The sequence below is a fragment of the Alexandromys fortis genome, unplaced genomic scaffold, assembly GCF_014885135.2.
Source record: "Alexandromys fortis isolate MF-2015 unplaced genomic scaffold, M_Fortis_MF-2015_v1.1 scaffold_86, whole genome shotgun sequence".
NCBI classification, from domain to species: Eukaryota; Metazoa; Chordata; class Mammalia; order Rodentia; family Cricetidae; genus Alexandromys; species Alexandromys fortis.
In genome coordinates this window covers 1,005,672-1,027,986 of record NW_026067965.1, presented here as the reverse complement: position 1 = coordinate 1,027,986, position 22,315 = coordinate 1,005,672, and the positions used below count along the sequence as shown (strand labels likewise).

Here is a 22,315-nt window from a genome sequence, read left to right as displayed (position 1 = left end):
TCAACTTCTCTGCAAAATTCCTCTTGGTGACACCACTTCCCCTGAAAATCTCTCCACTGGAGGGAGTTCCTTCCACTTTTGAAACACCTTTGGAAGGGCACACTCTTTGGAGGGACCTTGGGAAAGAGTGTAGTCTGTGAGGCTAGGTCCCCTTGACTCTCTCCTTTGGCAACTGCTTGTGTGCGTTCCTCCTTCCCCACCGCCTTGGTACTGAAGTGCCGGACACTTGTTCTCCAAGGCTGATCTGCCTCACTGTGTGCTTAATTCCAATCGGGAAATATTACCCAGTGTTCTAGGAGCTTCCTCCTCCCTGTCGAGCTGTCCCATCAACTCAGAGACACGCTGTACATCGGGGTGTGACTCGGCTCTCACCTCCACTCTCATTGCTGTGCCTGTCCCCAGTCCTTTGTGACAATTTTAAGGATCAACTAAGGGAATGATGTAAATATGAATATGCCAGGAAATTAAAAGGGAGTTATACTTAAGATGGGGGTACCGCACCTATTAAGATAAATACTACGGAAATGATTAGAAGTTTCATACTAATAAAACTACAACAAAGCTGGCCATTCAATCTCCTAACAAATGGAGTTGAATTAATAAATGAATGCCAAAAACGTATTCAAAAAGTGAAAAGATAGAGTTCCTGCGAGTTTCTTCCTGCTCTCTGCATCTGGCCTCTGGCCTCTAAGCCACTTCCCTCGTGCCATGGCCCCAAAACGGCAATCTGCGCTTCTGCCTCAGTCCAAGAAACCCAAATCGGCTCCGTCCCCGAAACTGGAGGACAAGTCTGCCTCTCCCAGCCTGCCGAAGGGAGAAAAAGAACAGCAAGAAGCAATTGAACACATTGACGAAGTACAAAATGAAATAGACAGACTTAATGAACAAGCAAGTGAGGAAATACTAAAAGTAGAACAAAAATATAATAGACTCCGCCAACCGTTTTTTCAGAAGAGGTCAGAACTGATCGCTAAAATCCCAGATAATTGGGTAACCACATTTGTCAACCATCCACAAGTGTCTGCACTGCTTGGGGAGGAAGACGAAGAGGCTCTGCACTATTTAACCAGAGTTGAAGTAACAGAATTTGAAGACATTAAATCAGGTTACAGAATAGATTTTTATTTTGATGAAAATCCCTACTTCGAAAATAAAGTTCTCTCCAAAGAATTTCATCTGAATGAGAGTGGTGACCCATCCTCAAAGTCCACTGAAATCAAATGGAAATCTGGAAAGGATTTGACAAAACGCTCGAGTCAAACACAGAATAAGGCCAGCAGGAAGAGACAACACGAAGAGCCAGAGAGCTTCTTTACCTGGTTTACTGACCACTCTGATGCAGGTGCAGATGAGTTAGGAGAGGTCATCAAAGACGACATTTGGCCAAACCCCTTGCAGTACTATTTGGTTCCTGATATGGACGATGAAGAGGGAGAGGCAGAAGATGATGACGATGATGATGAAGAAGAAGAAGGCTTGGAAGATATTGATGAAGAAGGAGATGAAGGGGAAGAAGATGAAGATGAAGATGATGATGAAGGGGAAGAAGGAGAGGAGGATGAAGGCGAGGATGACTAGCACAGAAGACTGATGGATTCCGACTCTCTTTTTTTATTTTCTTTTTATTTTTTAAATTTCTCCAGTCCCTGGGAGCAAGTTGCAGTCATTTCCCTCCCGTCCCCAATCCCTCTTGTGCTCAGTCGCCCTGTTTCTGAGGTCTCGCTTCTCAATACCATGGTTCTCAACTTATTTTTGGGGAAATGTCTTGAGCAAAATACAATGGGAAAAGAATCTCCACTACTCTGTTCTACATTCATTTTTATCTTTTCTTGTCTTGAACTGTGGATTTAACACCACCACCACCGTGCTCTGTGGGAAAAAAGAAAAGCCCTCCAGCCCCTTTGGCTCTGCTGGAGGCTGGAGGGTGCTAGGCCCCTGTGTAGTAGTGCATAGAATTCTAGCTTTTTTCCTTTCTCTGTATATTGGGCTCAGAGATTACACTGTGTCTATGTGAATACAGACAGTTAGCATTTACCAACATGTATCTGTCTACTTTCTCTTGTTTAATAAAAAGAAGAAAAAAAGAAAAAAAGGGGGGTTAGAAGGTCAGCAAGGGTGGGTTTGAGGTGTCTGGGGGGGTAAGTGGGCATTGTGACAACATGGCTTCTCCTTTGGCATGTTTAATTGTGATGTTTAACAGACATCCTTGCAGTTTAAGATGACACTTTTAAAATAAAATTCTCTCCTAACGATGACTCGAGCCCTACCACTCAATGGGAGAATCAGCAGAACCTGTAGGGGTTTATTTGGAGTTCACATTCTCTGTTGTAACTTTATTTTTAATTTTTTTTATTTTTAGTTTTTTGGTTTTCACTGAAAGGAAAAGATGCTCATTTTAAATGTTGAAGTGTACAAGTTGCTTTGTTACAATAAAACCAATGTGTACACAAAGGACCGGATGCTTTTCTATCAGAACAGATGCTCAACATGACCTTCCGAGTTTGACCTGCATAATGACATCATGTCAAACTTTGTCTCCCTAACTTCATATTTTTTGATACGCACTTTGCAGGATGACCTCAGGGCTATGCAGATTGAGTTAAAGAGATGTGAATCATGTCTTAATGTCTCCGTAACTGGGCGATGTGGGTACAGTTTGCTGCAATGGACTTGTACCCATGATTTTTATCTCAATTTGGCATTTTTTAAACGGGCCTTTAGTTACCTGGATATATGGCAGCACCTGCTCCCACCATGTCACAGACCTGTTGCTCTAATGTCATCTGTACGAAGGACAGCTGCTGGCGGGTCTTCATTGGCAATTTGAACTGATCAAGGAATGGGCTTTCAGAGTCAGCAGTCTTTGGGGTGGTTGGGAGTGCACTGTCCCAGGTATGTAGCAAAGCTCTCAGACTCTGTGAATCTGGGTGGATAAAGTTTTGTCTGCTCAACGCCATTGTGCAGAGAATAATGTTTTGGAAAGCTACCTGATACATAAGCTTTTTAATGCTGTAAAATAGAGCTAAAATTAAATGCCACTTTTTCAGAGATGATTAATGGACAGCCTGGTCAAATTCAAAGCTTTTTGATGTATAAAACTTTATAAATGGAACTACTCCATCAATAGGCTAAGTGTAACCAAATCTGTCTAGATGGATAGTGTGTAATTTCTGCACAGGACTCTGTTTAGTAAATACATCACTGTATACGTCAGGAATCTTGCTCCAATAAAGGAACATAAAGATTTAAAAAAAAAAGTGAAAAGATAGCATGTGATTTTAAAACCGTTGAAACTTTAATAGAATTAGCTCCAATGTTATAACATACAAACGTATTTAAGGAGGAACAACAACAGAAAGATAAAAAAAAAACCCTAAACTATACAAAGTATGTGAAAAATTCAAACCTTAAAAACTCAAATTAATGGTCTTATTTCCAAAACTGATAGCAGTCATAAGGCTAAAGTTTGGCAGATTATACCTATAAAGCTAATATGCTATATAGGCTAAAGCAAAACTAAAGACAATTAAGTTAATTGAGCATAGAAAACACTTGCAGCGCTAAGCAGGACAAAGAGAAAACAGCTGGAGACGTAAAACCAATTGTTTCTTTTCTTTTATTCTTTTGGAAACCAGTGTCCCTGGCTGGCCTGGAATTCTCTATGTAGACTAGGCTAGCCTCCAACTCACAGAGAACTTCCTGCCTCTGCCTCCCAAGTGCTGGGATTGTCCAGGCGATTGTTCATCTCTTAAACATATAAGGATGAAATCTTCTCTTCAGTAAGCTACTATTTGATGGTATTTCACCTTTTCCTCATTATGAGCTATCATTGTTTTGTACAGTCAGCCTTTCTCTGCTCTGCAGTTTGCAAATGTATGTTTTACTTTTCCAGATTTACTTTATTTGTAAGTGTGTGTGCATGTGTGTGTGTGTGTGTCCACATGAGTGTGGATCCTCAGAAAGCCAGGAAAGGTCCCCAGACCCTGAAGCTGGAGTTACAGGCAGATATGAGTTACCTTCCCATTTAATTTAGAATGATTAAAAATTACTTTATATTTTTCTTAAATGCTTAGAAAATAAATTTATCAATCATTTTGTCTTTTGGTCCATGTTTCCAATAACTTTTCTTCCTTCTTGTTATACATATGGCCATATTTTATGCCTTTGTCTAACTTTTAAACTATATCCACTTGCTTCACTTACCACTGAGGAGAGATCTTTCTTAATTCTTGCCCTTTGCCATTAATATCCGGTCTACCTTTGCCCCACCGACAAGGAATTCCACCTATGGCATCCTTGGCATCAAGAGATACACACTTCTCTGCTCTTCCTCATGGGTGACTTTGGTGTGGGTATCAAATGGAGCTATTTGAAGACTGGTCACGAGCTAGAACCTTCCAACAAAGAGAATTGGCCCTGCTCACAGGATGCTCTTAGATCCTTCCTCTACAGATGAACGTGTCTTATTTAGCACAAGTCCCTCCCACAGTGCACCCTGAAAACTCAGAATGAGATGGCGCTCACCCACTAATTGAGCTGGGGGTTGGATGAGAGCTGGGCATGGTTGTGTTACCCCTGTGAACAGGTGAGCGGCTGCATCTGGAGTTCAAGCTGGCAGTGAGCATCGAGAACTAAAAATATGAACACCGTGGGACCCAGTCATTCCAGCTTCCATCATCAACTCCAAGTGAATAATTAAAGATCTGCACAAATAGATGCCTATAAATATCTCAGCTGTAGTCTGCGCTATAAAATATTGGTGATACAGAAATTCTGCTAGTGGGAAAGACGTTAAATAGTATAAACAATTGTATACCTAGAAAATAGGTTTGATGTAAGACTAGGATTCTACTTAATTGGAAATCATCACATACAAACATGGTAAATCATTGGCAGGTACAAAGGTGCTCTGGTCAATGTGTCACTTACTTAGATGTGGCCTTTGTCATTTTCTCTGGTGTGGAACAGCCTGATGGCCACGTCTAAGGTACCCACTCTGGAGCATTTGAGTTCAGAACTGGAAAGCAAAGTTGTGTGCCTCTCCTGAGCTATCTGTAGAACTCTAACAGGGAAGAAGGAGTAGGGCGAGAGGAGAGAGAGAGAGAGAGACAGAGAGAGAGAGAGAGAGAGAGAGAGAGAGAGAGAGAGAGAGAGAGAGAGAGAGACAGAGAGACAGAGAGACAGAGACAGAGAGAGAGACAGAGAGAGAGAGAGAGAGAGACAGAGAGAGAGACAGAGAGAGAGACAGAGAGACAGAGAGAGAGAGAGGGAGAGAGAGAGAGAGAGAGAGAGAGAGTTAGTGGCCCTCCTATATATTTTCCTGAGCAGTCTGTAAGTCCACAGCCCCTGTCCTGATGCTTCAGGACCTCCTTTCAAGCCACTATTTCCTGTTCTGATTATGTACAGCCCTCTGTGCCAGGGTATATGACCGAGTGTCCAAATGTCACTGTTCCTTTCTCCTCCACACTCCCTGGGGCAAACTGCATGCTTAGGAAACAGTGCAGGAAGCAGAGAAGGAAAAACAGAGGCCAGAAAGAAGGAAGGACTATAAGCCTCAAGCCCTAGCCCCTAAGGTCTCATTTCCTTAGGTTACCTCCAATTCCTAAAAGTCCCACAAGCTCCCAATACACTGTCACCATCTGGGGACCGAGTGTTCAACATAAGACCATGAGAGGGACTTTCACACCTAAATAACACTATCCTGGCCCCTTCCTCCACTCTGATGATTTCGTGGTCCTGACAGAGACCTATGCGGAGCTTGCCATGGGGTGCCCTGTTCACTTGGTGACATCCTTGGAGAGGTTGTCCTGGGAACCTAGAGAACTGAACATGGTTTCTACAGTGGGAGACAGACTGTTTTCAGGACACCCTGACTGAGACAAAGGTGGTTTATCCCCTCTCCAACAACATGAGCCTGCAAAGGGAGGGCTCAAATGTTCTGTGGGTACAGACACCGCTTCCCCAGATCTCTTACCAAGTCCTAGCTGGATAAGCAAGAGCAGATAACAATCACTGATGGATCCTCCAGACGGACCTCCTGCATCTGGACCTCGCCTCTAGTCCTCAACAGCTGTGCACCTCCGAAACCGTGGCTCAGTTTCTCAGAACCTTACTTCCTCGCCTATAAAATGGGCTGGCGACAACCACACGTACCACACCCTGCTGTTAAGGGGAATAATGAACTATGAACCTTGTGTGAACCCTCCCTCCTGCACTTCTTAGCATTTGGTGGACCAAATTCTCCGATGATATAAACGGAGGCTGTTCTGGGCCCATGGAAGTTTTATGGTTTCTAATACTTCATACACAGAACTAGGAAATTCATCCTGATCAGCAGTGGTTAGATTGATCCCGTGAGGTACAAAGGGTAGACCCAGGAGACAGGCACTGAAACTTTTCGTGCATCTTTCATTCTGAATATATTTATTGAGAGGTACTAAGGGCTGGTGTTAGCACCCTGGCCAGAGCAAACAAAAAAGCCCAACCCTTGCAAAGATATTATATACTGAGGATTGGGAGAAAGCAATGAGCAAGACGAATCTGAGATAGGTCTCTACTGTGTTAGGTGGTCCTGGGGTCGGGGAGAGGGAAGAAAAATAAATTAAGGAAAAGGGGAAGCTGCAAATTCAGACCAGGTTGGTCAGCCGTGGTCTACGCAATGAGGTGGATCTTTGAGGTAGGTCATCCCCTAGGACATTCTGTGTACCTTGGACAGGCCATGACTCAGAAATCAAGTCCCTGTCCTTTCCTACGCCTCCTTGCCTCAGGTGGGACCAGGCAAATGAGAGTCTCAACGTTTTTGCAGACTTTCAAGTTAAACATTGAACTTGGAAGGGCATAGAAGACCATGGCTGCCAGGCCAGGGTAAGCAAATCAACGGGCCAAACCTGAATTTGCTGAATTCGGTGTTGCAAGAAAAATCTTCATTAGAAGGGGTGATGACTGAAATTTCCCTGTGCAAGGACAGTTGGCTAACCACTTCACAGGGAAGTAAAACCAGAGCCCAAGGGGAGGTTGCGGAGGCCTCCTCCTTCTGAACTCTCTGTATGAAAACCCCAGGGTGTCCAGGAAGAAGGCATAATTAGACCAGGGACAGCCAAGAGAGCACAAGCCCTCGCATTGTGTCACAGCCTCCGATACCAGCAGGTATCAGCCCTGCTGCTGGCATTGGCCAGCTCCTGGATTTATTTATCATCGCTTCTGCGAGTCTTGCTCACATCCAAGTTTTAGGCCCTCTGTCATTTGTCATGAAGACTAATTGCTCCTGGGGAAGGAGTCTGGCTTCATGCAGAGATAGGAAGGAAGGGCCTATGCGGAGCCCAGCAGAGAGCTCCCCAGACACCCTTGGCTCAGCTTTCCCCAGCGTAGGCATTGGGGTCTGGTGGACAACGGGGAGAGGAGGAAGGGCTCCCCAGCAGAGCGCTTTCCTGGCTTCCGAAGGAAAAGAAACCATTGGGGTGCCAAGATGGATGGACCCACTAATGGATCATTGAAAGCTCTTGGCCCGCATCCTCAGGAGCCATGCATGGGCTGTAGACACTATGCAATGGTAATCTCTGCCCCTCCCCAGAAGGTGCTTAAGGAAGAGGCCACAGCATAGGCAAAGAGAGTGTCTTTTCTACATGGAGGCTGGGTACCACTTGACCAGGATGTTTTGCATTGAACTAATTTTACCCGAGCCAACTGTGAGACTCTGACTTTGCCTTGATCCAGCTGGAGAAGTGCAGAGGAGAAAATACAAGACATTGTACCTTGAAACCAATAGCCAACCATGGCTTCTAATATAGTGTATGTATGAATCACAGGTAAGAAAGGCCCAGAAGAACTAAGAGGGTGTAGAGACAAATATACCACACTGGAGGCATGGAGAGAGGCCACGCTTGGGAACTTACCAAAGTGGGTTTGGTTCTGTTTGTTTGGGGAATTAGTCAGACCTAGTCCAAATTTTGTCTGGTGTAGGGAGGAAAGAACCCTAACTCCTCATTTTCCTTTCTAGATTTTTTTTTCAAGACAGTGACTTTGTGTACCACTCTCGCTTCCCCTAGCTGGCCATGTGAAATGGAGCCCTCTGTATGCACCATTAGGTGACTTTCCAGGAACTCACAAGAAGCCAAGGACCAGCTCCAGGATGGGACATCCTGACCCTCCCCTGAGAGATTCTTCTATGTGCCAGCATCACTGGACCAAGTGCATGGGGGATTTCACGAAATAATATTTTGGATGTTTATGTGTTTGTTTGTTTACTTGTGTTTTGGTGGACTTTCTATAAACTAGGGTATACTTCAGAATGTGGGGAGATCTCATCAAGCCAAAAACACAAAGCAAGGATTCTGCCAGCAGGTAGCTCTCAAATTTAGAATGGCCTTCTCCCAGACCTCAGCCCTTGGGGCCACTTTACAGCCTTCTGCCTCCCACTTTATACAAGATAATTCCCTGTCTGATACAATGACCCCGGGGGTTTCTGGAAAAATATCACATTTTCTGTGAAGGATCAAAACAATGTATAAAAGGGTAGCTTAAAAGAAACCCCACACTAGCTCAGAATTGAGTATAATAGAGGGTTATTTATTTAGGGGTAGACTACAGATCACAATCCGCTGCTGGAACAGGGACCAGCAACCAAATCTTGAAGCTGGAAAAAAAAAAAGCCGGAAGCAGCCTTTACATCGGTATATATAGTATAAGAGGCAACGCCCAAGTGGGCAGGTAACTTAAAGGCTACTGGCGGTAGGAATTCCTACAGCAAATGTATAAAAGCTAGCATGCCACACACAGTATGCTTTAGAATGCCAAATGCATCTGTTACCATTTTAGCGAGCATCCTCTCAGACAGCTCTTGGTGGGGACATATTCTCATTCACACATACATGTAGACAACTTTTATTGCCTTTCACAAGTTGCCGATTGCAGTGAAGATGACGTTTTACCACATGAGTGAAACTTCTGGCCACATCATGAATCTTACTGTCTTATTAAATGGTTCCCGCAGATGACTATGCAAAGTCCTTTCTGAAATACACATAGACTATTTCTGATTGTGTGTGTGTGTGTGTGTGTTGCATTGTACAGTGTGGCGTATATATCCATGTGCGCACATGTCTATGTGAAGGGCAGAGGTTGACACTGGTGTCTCCCACTGTCATTCCCCATATTATCTTTTGAGACAGGGACTCCTCACTGAACCAGAGCTCACCCACTGACTAAACTGGCTGGCCGGCTAACTTGGGAACTCACCTGCCTCCGCTCCCTCCCTCATCACTAGGATTATAGGCATGCTTGAATATGCCCAACTTGTACATGGGCCCTAGGGATCTGAACTCAGGTCCTCACGCTTCAGCATCAGACACTTTACCAACTCGGCCATCACACCAGACGCAGATTAACTGCCAGCAATAATTCAGTGATGGTCAGTTTTTTTTTGCGGGCTCCTCCCAGGAAGCTCACTGAAGAGAGAACATGTGGCCACAGATGTAGACATATTGCCTGTTCTGCTCAGTGCCAACCTGCCTGAGAAAACGCGGAACATGCAGATTGTTTATATATTCGTAAGTACTGCAGGAGAATGCTCACCAGCCCTGTTATTTCTAACCCTGGAACCCCAAGGCAAAGATGAATGGAGTGGGGGTCGTGGATTGTCCCCACACTGCTGGCATGGGTTGGCAGTGTCTCTCTGTCCCTCGTTGCCACCCTCCCATGCTTTGGCCTTGGCTGCATTGTTCCTTTGTCTAAATATCTCCTGCTTGTCCTGCCCCAATCTGGCCAGTTCTTTTGAGCTTCTCACCTGGCATTGTCTGTCAAAATCGCCTTCAGTTTGTCAAAATCCATCTCCCCACTGCCAGGTCAAGGAGAGTCATGGGATGTCACCTCCGTCACCACTGGTCTCTTCCCACAGCCCTTGGTTTGCTCTCTTCTAGGGTTCCCAATATTCTCTAGTGTTATTTAGCAGTATATCTGTCCCGCATTGGCTCAGACCAGGTTCTGTACCCACAGACTGAACCAATCACAGACTGGAAATACACGGAACACATACACACATCCGTACAGAACACAGGAAGACTTGTTTGTTACCATCCCCTAAATGATGCGCCACTGTCTGCACAGAACCTAACTTACATTGTGCGGTACAGGTCATTTAGAGATGACTGGAAGTGTGTTGGGAAATCACACCGGTTCAATGTAAATTCTGGGCCATTTAAACAAAGGGACTCGGACATGCACAGGCCTTGGTGTTTGGAGAAATTGTTAAGCCAGTCCTCCACAGATCAAGGAGTGACTGTCTTCCCTCTCTGGCTTGCTCCTCTTCTTGAGAACCCCTGAGGACAGAAACCTGTCTCCTGGGTGTGCCCACACTGTAGCAGCTTGACCCGTGTTGGGGGAACTGCATGGATTCAATGACTGTCCTCAACGACTCCACAGGCTTCAGTAGTCCTACCAGGAGGGATACTCTACAGAGCCTCGAGATCTCGTAATTATTTTTGGTGGGAGGACATACAAAGCTGGGTTGAGGCAAGTACAGTGAATTTGGTCTCCAAACTATCCCGACTCTCCACTAACCGTGAGTCCTCCTCATCTCTTCAGCCGGAGACTCTGGAATTTGGGCTGTACTTGATCTTTGGTGTGCTCAGGGAATCTAGAATCTAGATCTTGTCCATTGTCCTCTAGCAGAGATGAAGTGAGAGACCAAGGTAGGGTGCACACCGATTTGTGATTTGTGTACGTTGGCACTTACAGCGGACTGTGTAAACACTGCCCCCTAGTGGGTGCTGATGACAGCTCACCCCAAAAACCTCAGGCTGCTCGGCTTACAGATGGAAGGGACTTGTCCAACCTCTCTCTTGTGACACAGCTGTGGAAACTGAAGCCAGGCAGAAAGAGTGACTGTCCCAACGTGATACACTGAATAACAGATTTGCAAGTGAAGCAGAAACCTCACGTACCAACCGGTCGGTCGCGCGTGGCTTCTCTGGTCTTAATTACTCAACAGTCTTCTGGGAAAGCTACGTTTCCGGAGATCAAAACACTAGAACAGGCTTAGAACCAAGTCATTAGGGTGATTTTTTGGTTTTTATTGTTTTTTTTTTTTGCATTAAAAATTTTTTTCATAAAGTATATTCTGACTTTTAGTGTTTTATTAATGATAAACCCCTTAGGGAAAATTTTTGCTAGAATATTTCTAACAAATCATTGATTTGTTCTTTATTTGCAATTAATTTTTAACTATTTCCCAGTTCTGCAGAAGCCATGGGAAATTTCTTTTAAAAATATATATCTGTATATTTCTTAAAATATTCTGTCTATAAAAACAGTTGTTCTCTTAGTTTGTGCATGTGTGTGTGCACATGTGCATGCATGTGTGCCTGTATGTGTGTGTGCTTGCATGTGTGCATGTGTGCCTCTGTGTGTGTGCACATGTGCATGCATGTGTGCATGCATGCCTCTCTGTGTATGTATGTGTGCCTCTGTGTGTATGTGCATATGCGTGCTTCTGCGCATGTGTATGTGTATATGTGCATGCACATGTGTATGCGCATACACATGCGTGTGTGCGTGCATGCGTGCCTGTGTGTATGTGCATGTGTGTACATGCCTGTGTGTATGTATGACATGAACTCGTGTGGAGTCAGCAGAATGGAGTCCACAGTCTAGTACCATTTGAATTTTCTTCCCGGTGTCTAATTGCATTTTTTACTTTGAAGCCTATTTTGTCAGATTTAATATAATTACCTCGGGCTTAGTTTTATTTAGCATTTACTTGCTAGATTGTTTTTCCATCTTTGATTTTCAATCTTTCAAAACCTATTATACCTTAGATGTATTTTTTTATAGACTGGGATCTTTTGCTGTTGTCATTTGCTTTTTGTTTTGTTTTTACTAAAATTACCAAGATTTATTTATGTCGCTGGCGGATTTAGTCCATTTATTCATTCATTAACCCATTTCTGTTCGTTTCTGTTGTTTACTTGGTCCCACCTCGCTATTACTACTCCAATTTATTCTACTTCAGATATCTTTCCCGCTCTAGATGACCAAGCGCTGCAGGGGCAGCGGTCATTCTCGGCAGGGCCTCATAGTCAGCTAGTCCCTGGAGCACAAAGTGTTCCTGACTCGGGGAAAGTTCCAGAAGAAATGTCTGATTCTTTCCCTTGATTTGTAACCCTGTGTTTTAGGTACAGTGCCAGATTTGAGAAAGAAAGCTGTGTCCCTGCTGTGTTTGGCTGGGAACCCAAGAGGAACAGAGCAACGTGGGGGAGCATTATTCTAGAAGTGGCTTAGGAACGAGGGACGGGAAATCTGAAAATGGCGCTTTGCATGCTGGAGAGGCGGAGGACCTGGTAGCTTCTCGGCCCAGAAGCTCAGCAGTTCGCGTCAGGTGCTGAAGGCCTGGCAGGTCCCTGGGGAGCTGCACAGTGGCGAATCCCCATAAAGGCCCAAGAAGCTGGCGTGGCTGCATCCACGCATGCATTCACTCTCAAAGAACAGGACCTGCACGTGAGCTGCTGGTTTCTTCCGGCGTCCTCCCATGCATTGGCCGCCCCAGTATTAGAAGGTGCTTTGCACATCGGGGCTGGCGTCTCCCACCGCAGCACAGACCCACCCATCGGTGACAACCTTCTCTGGCAATGCCACACGGACCGAGTGAGTTTTGCCACCCTAGACAGGCGACAAGTGAGGTCAGTCGGCACATCTGTCTGTCCTGCTCCTCATTCACTCAACTCGCGTACTCGCTCATTCACATGTGGAGCAAATGGACGGTAATTGAGAACTAGAAAGCTCACGGCCCATTTGGGGGAGGGGTCTTACAGTGAGAGTCCGGCTGTAAAAACAGTATTTGGTTTTCTTTGGTTGGTTGCTATGTGGTCATTATCTAACTTAAGATCATTTTCCGTGCCTTATATCATTTGCTATTACAGGTAATACATCTGATTCTCAAATATCAGCCATGAGGCCTGTCTATTATAGGATGCCTTCTGATGAGAAGTTTTGCAGGAAGGCCTTTAACGATAGTATTATTGTTTTCCTTGGATGTCATTTTACACGTTAAATTTGTGTCATGAAAGGTGATGTAAAAGGAAATCATGAGAACTCAATGTATTTGGTTCCATTTAACATGCCAGAGAAAAATTAGATTATTTGGGGGTAGGGAGAGACCTTATAAGAAAATTTCTAAAGAAAATAAAACTAGAGAAAACACGTAAGGGCAATAAGTAACTACAGGGAAAAAAAAGTGTTTGTACAAAATAAGAACTTAATTAGAAAATAACAATGTTTAAAGACATAATACGAGATAGAAACTACCTATTAGTGCCCCAAGTCAATACCTCCTGCATTTGAAATAAAGTTTTATTACAATATGGTCCAGGCCACATGTATGTCTTGTCTCTAATGCTTTCATACCAGAGTTATATGACCATTGACAGAGACTACATGGCTCAAAAAGTCTAAAACATATATAATTTAGGCAGCTGCAGAACAAAGTGTTCAATCTCTGGTGCTGATGATAAAACTTCATGATCTCATATAGAAACTTTTAAGAATCAGTAGGCCTGCCCCTCCCTGAACAGAAGTAGAGGAGTGGTGGACTGGGAAAGTGGGGGGAGGGAATGAGAAAGGGGTGGGAAAACAGGGGCTGGGACGTAAAATAAATGAAAAAAATTAAACTCAGAACAAAGGCAAACTCAGTTTTACAAATAGTGACACTATGTCCCTGAGCTAGATCCTGCACTGACAGCACAGAGCTGAGTCTGAAAGGGGACGGGGTGGGAAACAGAGATCTATTAACAAATATTACCCATACCTCCTCAGCAAGTTTACTTTGGTTCATCTATTCCTATATTTCACCACCCAGGGTGGGGCTGACTGAGTCAATCTGAGGCAGGCATTGATTACTGCTTAAGGAATTATCCCTTCCAGTCTTATTCCACCAAGAGCTTTCAGCCAGAACGAACGCTGGGTTTATTGGTTCGCCTTGGGAGGAGGGGCAGCTAACGGTTGCTATTCACTCGAGACCTTTCTCAATTTGGCGCATTCCGCGAAGGTGTTTCACCCTGCTTAAACACGCCGACTTCATAAAAAACCACTCAGGGCTTTACTTCATCAGCTTGGTTTCTTTGCTTCTAATGAGCTGGGTCTTCTTTTGAGAATGTTGCTAAATTCTGATTTCTATCATTTAAATATTTAACCCGCCTGGAATTTGCTACCCAAAGGAGAAGCACGCTTAGATTTTTAGTGAAAATATTTAGCCCATTGTTCACTTACATAACCTAACTTTTGAAAAGGACACAATATCAGGGAATAGCATGCATTGAAGGTCAACTGAGATTCCCCATAATAGCACACCATAGGGGATTTGAACAGCAGAAACTGACTTCTCAGCGTCCTGAAGGCTGGAGGTGGAGTCCAGGGCACAGCGCAGTTGCGTTGTGGTGAGGGCTCCTTTCCTTCTAGCAGACATTGCCTCCCCATGCTCACTGGGTCTCCCTGATGAGGGCAGAGAGAGTGCACTGTTCTCCACCCGCATGACCTCCACTCACCTCCTGAAGAACTTGTATTTCAGGAAGGAGATGTATTTGGGAAGACACTATTCAGCCTACAATGTGTGGATTCAAGAATGAGGTAAACAGATCCTGCCACGTGTGGCCTGTGCCGACCAAGATTCTCTGATTCTCCTTTTCTCTCAGATTCCACACCAGGTCCTCATTCTGAGAGACATACCAGCTCATGTGCCGAGTTATTTACTTAGAGATATGCCTTATCAAAATACGATTATTTTCAATTACTATTACTTTTTAACATTGGTAGGGTTCTAATTGTCAGACAATGAAGATAAAAACAGTATGCGCACCCTCGCAAAAGCTAGAGTGACTGCCTATAGAGGTGCCGCTGGGTAATTTTTATAAGCGGCATCAGGATAAAGACATCATTCTACTTATTATTATTGCTGTGTGCACGCACACACATAGTGCTTGTAGCATGAATGTGGGGGTGCAGGAGCCATCGCCCATGTGTAAAAGTCAGAGAGCGACTTTCGGGAGTCAGTTCTTTCCTTCCACGGTGGGTTCCTGATCAAATTTAGATTGTCAGGGTTGTGAGGAAACAACCTTTACCAGCTGAGGCACCTCACCCATATCAATTTCCTTACCTAAAGAAAAAAAATATATGAATTTTTAGGCTTGGAGTTGTAGATGGTTGTGAGCCTCCATGTGGGTGCTGAATATTGAACCCTGATCCCAGGTCCTCTGGAAGAGCAGCCAGTGTTCTCAGCCATCTCCCATACTCTTAAAATCAATTCTATGCTATCATTTTACTGCATTTTAGACTTAATATGAAAGCCACAGAGAGTAAGGTTGAGCATTTAACATTATAATGTACTCTGCTGGATAAAAAGTGAACCAAAAGAGAAATGCACGTGTATCAGGATAATTTTCAGACGTGAGGGCTGGTGAGATGACTCCATCTTGCTGTCGAGAGAGAGGAGCTGAGTTTGATTCTCTGGACCCCCAGGGACAGAACAGACTCCTGCACTGTCCTCTGTCAAGTATGTGCCATTGCATGTGTGTGCGCACACGCAAATTATTGACACTCTTTAAATGTGGGCATCAAACCTATAGCTCTCAGCCACACGCAGATATTTAAATTGAAGTAAAATAAAATTTGGAATTTACTTCCTCCTTCTCGCTAATCACACTTAGAATGGCCAACAACCACGCAAGACCCATAGCTGTTGCACTGGACAGTGGTCTTTAAAGAATTCCTGGCATCACTAGGCAGCCATTGTGGCTCGTGGTCTCGAGGCTAACCAGGTTGACTGGCAGGTCGATACGGCTGAGCTGGGTAGGTGAAGGGTGAAGAGGACGCTTTGCCCTTCCCGAGACTGATATCCTGTTAACACCATTTCCGCTCGAGAAAATAGACGCGTCCTCCTGCCGTGCCTTTTGGAAGCATATTTGCCACCCTCCGCCCGCACCTCTCTTCCCTCTCCCTTCCACCCAATCCTGCATGGGTTCCTTGTTTGCCGCAGATTGCCTGGTTGTCTTTGAATTTTTAAGGGCAAGTTGTCAGAGTTGGGGATCTCTGCTGCTGCAGGTGTGGCTCAGGATGCGCTCATTTCCCTGGCCAAAAGGCGGCAGGTGGGCGGGCAGTGGGGGTGGGCGTGGCAAGTCAAGGGACCCTTGGTTGGCCCACTTCTACCCTCTCTTGTGATCCCTGCACTCCCAGTTTACTCAGGAGATCTTTTTCTCCTTCCTATTTAGATACTGTTTATCTCTCTTAGGGTCCTCTTTGTTTCTAGTTTCTCCGGGGTTGTGGCCTGTAGCTTGGTTTTTCTTTGCTTTATGTCTAAAAGCCACTTATGAGTGAATACATATTATATTTGTCTTTCTGGGTCTGGGTTACCTCACTCAATATGTTTTCTAGATCCATCTATTTGCCTGAAAATTTCAAGATGTTATTTGTTTTAAAGCTGTGTAGTACTCCATTGTGTAAATGTACCACATTTTCTTTATCCATTCTTCAGTTGAGGGGCATCTAGGTTGTTTCCAGGTTCTGATAATACAAACAATGCTGCTATGAACATAGCTGAGCACATATCCTCGTGATATGATTGAGCATCTTTTGAGTATATACCCAAAAGGGTATTACTGGATCTTGAGGCAGATAATTTTCTGAGAAATTGCCAAATTGATTTCCAAAGTAGCTGTACCAGTTTACACTCCCACCAGCAATGCAGGAGTGTTCCCCTTACCCCACATCCTCTCCAGCATAAGCTGTCATCAGTGTTTTTGATCTTGGCTATTCTGGCAGGTGTAAGATGGGATCTCAGAGTTGTTCTGATTTGCATTTCTCTGATGGCTAAGGATATTGAGCATTTCCTTAAGTGTCTTTCAGCCCTTTGAGACTCATCTGTTGAGAGTTCTGTTTACCCGGATATAAATCCACACACCTACAAACACTCGATTTTTGACAAAGAAGCCAAACATACAAAATGTTTCTCTTTTCTTATAATTATGACTAAATTTTATTGAGGAATTTTTTTAATGGCTGATATTGTACACTTTACATCTCAAATTCCACCCATTCATCACCGATATTTAGGAACTAATTTGACTGTGGCAGATAATTCTTGTTTTTCCATTTTGGGATGATCACTGATTCTGGTTCCAGGATGAGTTGTCAGTTCCTTTCCATTTCCTGCATAGATGATGTGGCGTCTCTTGACAAAGATAGTTTTATTTCTTTCCTCCTAATCTTTATACCTTTAACTTGTCTTATTGGAGTTATTATACTTCCAGTATGCTCTCGAAGGAAGGGACAAGAGGGAAGCTGTCTTTGCCTCCTCCTTCGTGATCTCTATTAAGCTCTGAGCTCTTATCCTCAAGCATGTTAGCTGTAGGCATTTTGTAGACATTCTTGTTTAGCTGAGGAGGTTTCCTTCAAGTCCTAGCTTTGCTGAATTTTTTTCTTTATCGTGAATGAGTGTTCGATTTCAACCGATGTCTTTGCCACATCTATTGGTACAATCGTGTGGTTTTCTCTTCAGCTTGTTGATGTGTAGATTACACAAATTGATTTTTCTTGCAAGTTGGATGAGTTCTGTGTCCTTGCAAAAATCCTACTTGCTCTTGTTGTGTAATTATATTTATTGTTATTGGACCCAACTTCTAATACGTTGCTAGGAACTATCGAGTCTCTGATTGCAAGAGATACTGGCCTGTAGGTGTCCTTGCGTGTGGTGTCTCCGGGCTTGTTATTGGGATAAGCCTGTCAACACAGAACGAGATATAAGTGGTTCCTCTTCCATCCTCTGAAAGAGATTATGTGAAGTTGATGTAAATGCTTCCTTTGATGTGTGGTAGAATTCACCAGTGACTCCACTGGGGCTTGTTGTTTTGTGTTTTAAGTTATTAACTGCAAATCTTTTGGGAAAAAAAAAAAAGCTTCCATTTTTAAGTTGTTTAAAGTTACATGCTATATATTCAGATGGTTTTTAAATCTTGCGTAATATCCATGCGGTTTTGATAAGTATATCTACTGACTCTGTATTATACATCTCTAACATACTCTTTCAGCTTTAGCTACCATTAGGCAATACTCTCAAATGCACAGTTGTCTCAAGATGCTTAGCCTACTCAGAAGTTTCAGCACCTTATGTTAAAATACCGCAAAATTTACATTTAAAAGTGGGGTCATTAAACCAAAATGTTTATAATTGTGCTTCTTTGATTCTTCATAAACCCATTTAGTTCTTGCAGCCTTTGAACAATGAAAAACGCTTATAAAGACGATGTTATCAAAGGCTTTGTGATAACTCTATTCTTTCTGATCTTTTTTGTAAATTTTCAATGTTAATCACTGTATTCATTTGTGTGTGTGTGTGTGTGTGTAGGGTGGCACACAAGAGGAGGTACAGGATATCTTATGACAGTCAGTTCTATCTTTCCCCTGTGTGAGTTCCAGGGAACACAAGCTCAGATCACCATGCAATGCTTGGCACCTTTACATACTAAGCCACCTGACCAGACGCTTAACACTTTCTTCAATAATGTTTTGAGTGGGTCCCATTTGGGCCATAGATATTCTGGAAGGGAGATTATTCTGGAGGTGGGCGTGAGGCTCACCTCTCTGCTTCTGTTAATTTGAATGAAAAAAGCAAGAAACCTTATGCTTTATGAGTAAGGAGAAGAAGGCTCACACAATCAGAGGAGAGCCTGGAGATTGCCGATATGCAAGCTAATCAAATTCCCTATCCTTTGGATCGATTGCACATCTGACCTGTGCTAAGGAAAGTTACCTGATCCAATGGCACGATGCATGGGGAAGTATTCCCACCACCTCATTCCCACCCACTTAGGTCTGCCACAGCCAAAGCTACATCATGTAATAAATAGGAGATTGCCAAGGACAAAGGAAAGACTCATCCAACTGAATCATCCAATTCATTGGCTTATTCACAATGAAAGCACTGCTCAGAGATGCCGTCTTAATATTACAAATATATAAGTAGACTCTGCAGCATGTCATCTGTCCCCGGCAGGGGAGAAGCTTACAAAGCGATCCAGTGTACCCGTGGAGATACTTCAAAGCCTTGTGTGGGGATGAGAAACCCAATCTCCCTGCAGAGGGAGTCCTGGGCTGTCTTTCCTGGAAAGATGATTAGATCCTGTAAAAACTTGGGGAAACTTACCATGTTTAACTCCCTCGATATATTTAATTTTCACAGAGTTGTATGAAATTTAAGTTTTTCGAGTAAACTCTCCCAATCCATTTTCAGTCTGTTGGGTAAGGGAGTCAGAATTGCCATGGGTACATGTTCTCCTGAGAACCTTGTATTGCTGAGCACGGCCTAACAGGAGGAACTGGGATGAACCTCAGTGATTTTTCTCCATCAAAGGCCATCTGATGACTCCATATCAGAACCATCAAATTGCCTTGATTGTCCCAAGACCAGTCAAGTTTCCGATCCGTTCATATGGAGTTTTAACTTTATTAATAAGGGTGACAGACCAAACAAAGGCAGCGAAATCAATGGTTTTTCTTCCCTCTGACTCCTGGAGTCTGACCAAAAAAAAAAAAAAATAGACCTGATTGACCAAAAACGGTAATGTTTCTGCCATGTGCACTTCTTGGAAACCCAGGCAAGGGCGTGTCAGATTTATAAGGGCCATTAAGAAGAGTGAGCACACGTTTGCATCTGCATCCAAAATTTATGCTAATGGCACACATTTTCTGAGCGCACAGAGAAACAAGGAGGTTGGATCGTGTTTGTGGGGTGGACACAAGCAGGCAGTGGGTTACACGCGTGGAGTCCTCCCTCTGCTGTACTGTCAGGGCTGTAACCCAAAACACAGGTGTGCTCAGCAATGGCCGCCAGTGTGCGCTCTGTGGCGGAGAGCAACTACTTTTACAAAGGTCTTCTCATGGAATGATTGCCAAGTGGCTGCCTGAAGTCACTGCATGCAGTTGACAAGGGACTCCTACCTTAGTGCAACTAGAAGATGTCTGAAGGCTTTTCTACGCCAAAGCTTCTCAAATCTGGTGTGAACGTGTTGGGCTGGGGGTGGGGAGACAAGGTCCCCCCCCCTCCAGTTCACACCACACGTCAACTTTTTGGAGACTATAACAAAAGTGAGCCGCTACTCGCACCCGTGATCCCAGTGTTTGGAATTAGAGGCAGAAGGGCCGTCAGCTGACAACCAGTCTAGGCTACGCAGCAAGAACTTGTCTCAAAGGAAAAAGGAACAAAACTTAGCTGTAGTTCCATAAAGTCAAAAGAAGCAAAAGTATCCATTAAAAAGGTGGGCGGGGGGGGGGGGGGGGGGAGGGGGCAGTGACAGTCAGGGTCCGCAGGTGCAGGATGTCAGAAGTCACCCACGTATCTAATCAGAAAATACACACAGAAACGCTGGTCCTCCTTACAGGGGCAAAAAAAAAAAAAAAAAAAAAAAAGCTTTCTGAGAAAGCAAGAAAATGTCACCTGACCCCTGTGGTTGTGAAGAGAGTCATTCTCAGGCAAAGCACAGGAGAGCGAGAAGGAAACAAGAGACAACCGCACAGCAACAGAGGTCTGCACAGAGAGAACTGGCAGGTGGCCGAGTCAGACGCATGGTCACTGTGAATGCGCTAGTGCGGGTTATCTATTTAACACACACACAACCTCTGTGCGTGTCTATGTGTGTGCGTGTTCTGGTGTGTGCAGGTGCATGTGTGTGTGCATTCACGGGGAGGCCTTGTATTATGAGCCAGGTCTCTCACTAGTTTGTTAATTCACCCAGGCAGCTACCCAGAGACTCCCCAGGACTTTCTGTCTCATCTTCCCAGCCCTGGGTTTGCAATCATATAGCGCCACACCCAGTTTTTTAAGGTGGGTTCTGGTTGAAACACACAAACTCACAGACAGAGAGACAGACAGAGACATGGACCTCTAGTCACTGATAAGAAGCCCTTTATCCAATAGCACCATGGAGGCTTATATACCCAACAGTCAGGTGGGCCAACAGGTGAAAACCTTATCCTCTGATCCTCAAGGCCAAGGCAGCCTGTGCTCGTGAAGCAGAGCTGGTAAACAACTTTGACACAGCTTTCAGTAACTCAGATCAGAAGGAAAGTAAAGATCTCTAGCCCACCCTTGTACCACTCAACACAGCTCGTTCTTTCTCTTCATTGCACATCTTTAGTGAACACCTTTACCCCGCTCCTTGCTTGCTTGTAAGTAACTTTAAAAAAAATCATCAGATTGGGCATTCGCCTCCACTTTCAGCTAAGCTCTCCCTAAGCCACGCTTCATGAATGAGTACGTGAGAACACAGAGTGGTGGGGCAGACATGTCTTTCCATTTGAGACTTGGGACTCCTGGTCATCACTCCCAACTTCCCTCACAAGCATGTCCCCATAAATGATTTCTTAGTCTTTCCACTGTGGTCTTATGAATTTAACCACTCTTCACGAATGGGTATTAGTTCATTGCCATTTTTATTTAAGAAAAAAACCCACCATGTCATATCCATCCCTATGATGCACTAGCAGAGTCAGGACTGTATTGCTTTTAGGACATTAGGGACAGTGGACAAGTACATCCGCCCCAGGATTCCTGGAAGGAATATGCCAAATAATGAGATTTTAATCACTCGCCTTTATATTTGTTTTGGTTTTCCTATTTGTTTTTTTTTTTAGGCAATAAGTACATATGAACTTTTTAAAAATGATTTTTTATTAAAAAAAAAAAAAACAGTTCCATGGAAGAGGCTAGAAAGATGGCTCCAGAGTGAGATCACTTGCTGCTCTTCCAGAGGAACTGTGTTCCGTTCCCAGCACCCATGTTGGGCCAATCTCAACCACCTATAACTTCCAGTTCTGGGGGACCTGACATCACCCAAACACACGAAACACACATAGCATGTACTCACATAGAAACACAGACATACACATATATGAAAATAAATCTTTTAAAAAGACAGGCAACATTGTAGACCCATATAACGCCAAAGGCTCTAGTTTTTCAAAACTAAATATCTGATTGAATGTTCAATCCCTTACTGAATGGATATGCATTTAGTTAGCTTTTTACCCGAGGAGAAGAATATACGAGAAGTCCCTAGTCAATCAAAAGGATCAACACCAGAACACCAAGATGTGTGCTTCGTTCACTCCAAGGTGCCTTCAATTAAAAGTCACATCATCGCTCTCTATGAGCCCCTAAGAAAGCAGAAGCTTGTGAGCCAGCTTTGGGACACCCTGACTGGGAGACAGGGCCTGCTTTCCAGGTGCCAGACATGAGACCCGAGGAACAAGAGTGCCGCTCACTCCCTCACCATGGACTTCC

General features: G+C 44.1%; 1 protein-coding gene across 1 annotated transcript; it reads left to right on the top strand.

Annotated features, from left to right (window-relative positions):
* The first annotated feature begins 691 nt into the window (after positions 1-691).
* LOC126508706 (protein SET-like) lies at positions 692-2,093 on the top strand. The gene has a single exon (XM_050154082.1). It carries the CDS (start codon positions 709-711, stop codon positions 1,576-1,578), a length of 870 nt encoding a protein of 289 aa, XP_050010039.1. The 5' UTR covers positions 692-708; the 3' UTR covers positions 1,579-2,093.
* Positions 2,094-22,315: the final 20,222 nt, after the last annotated feature.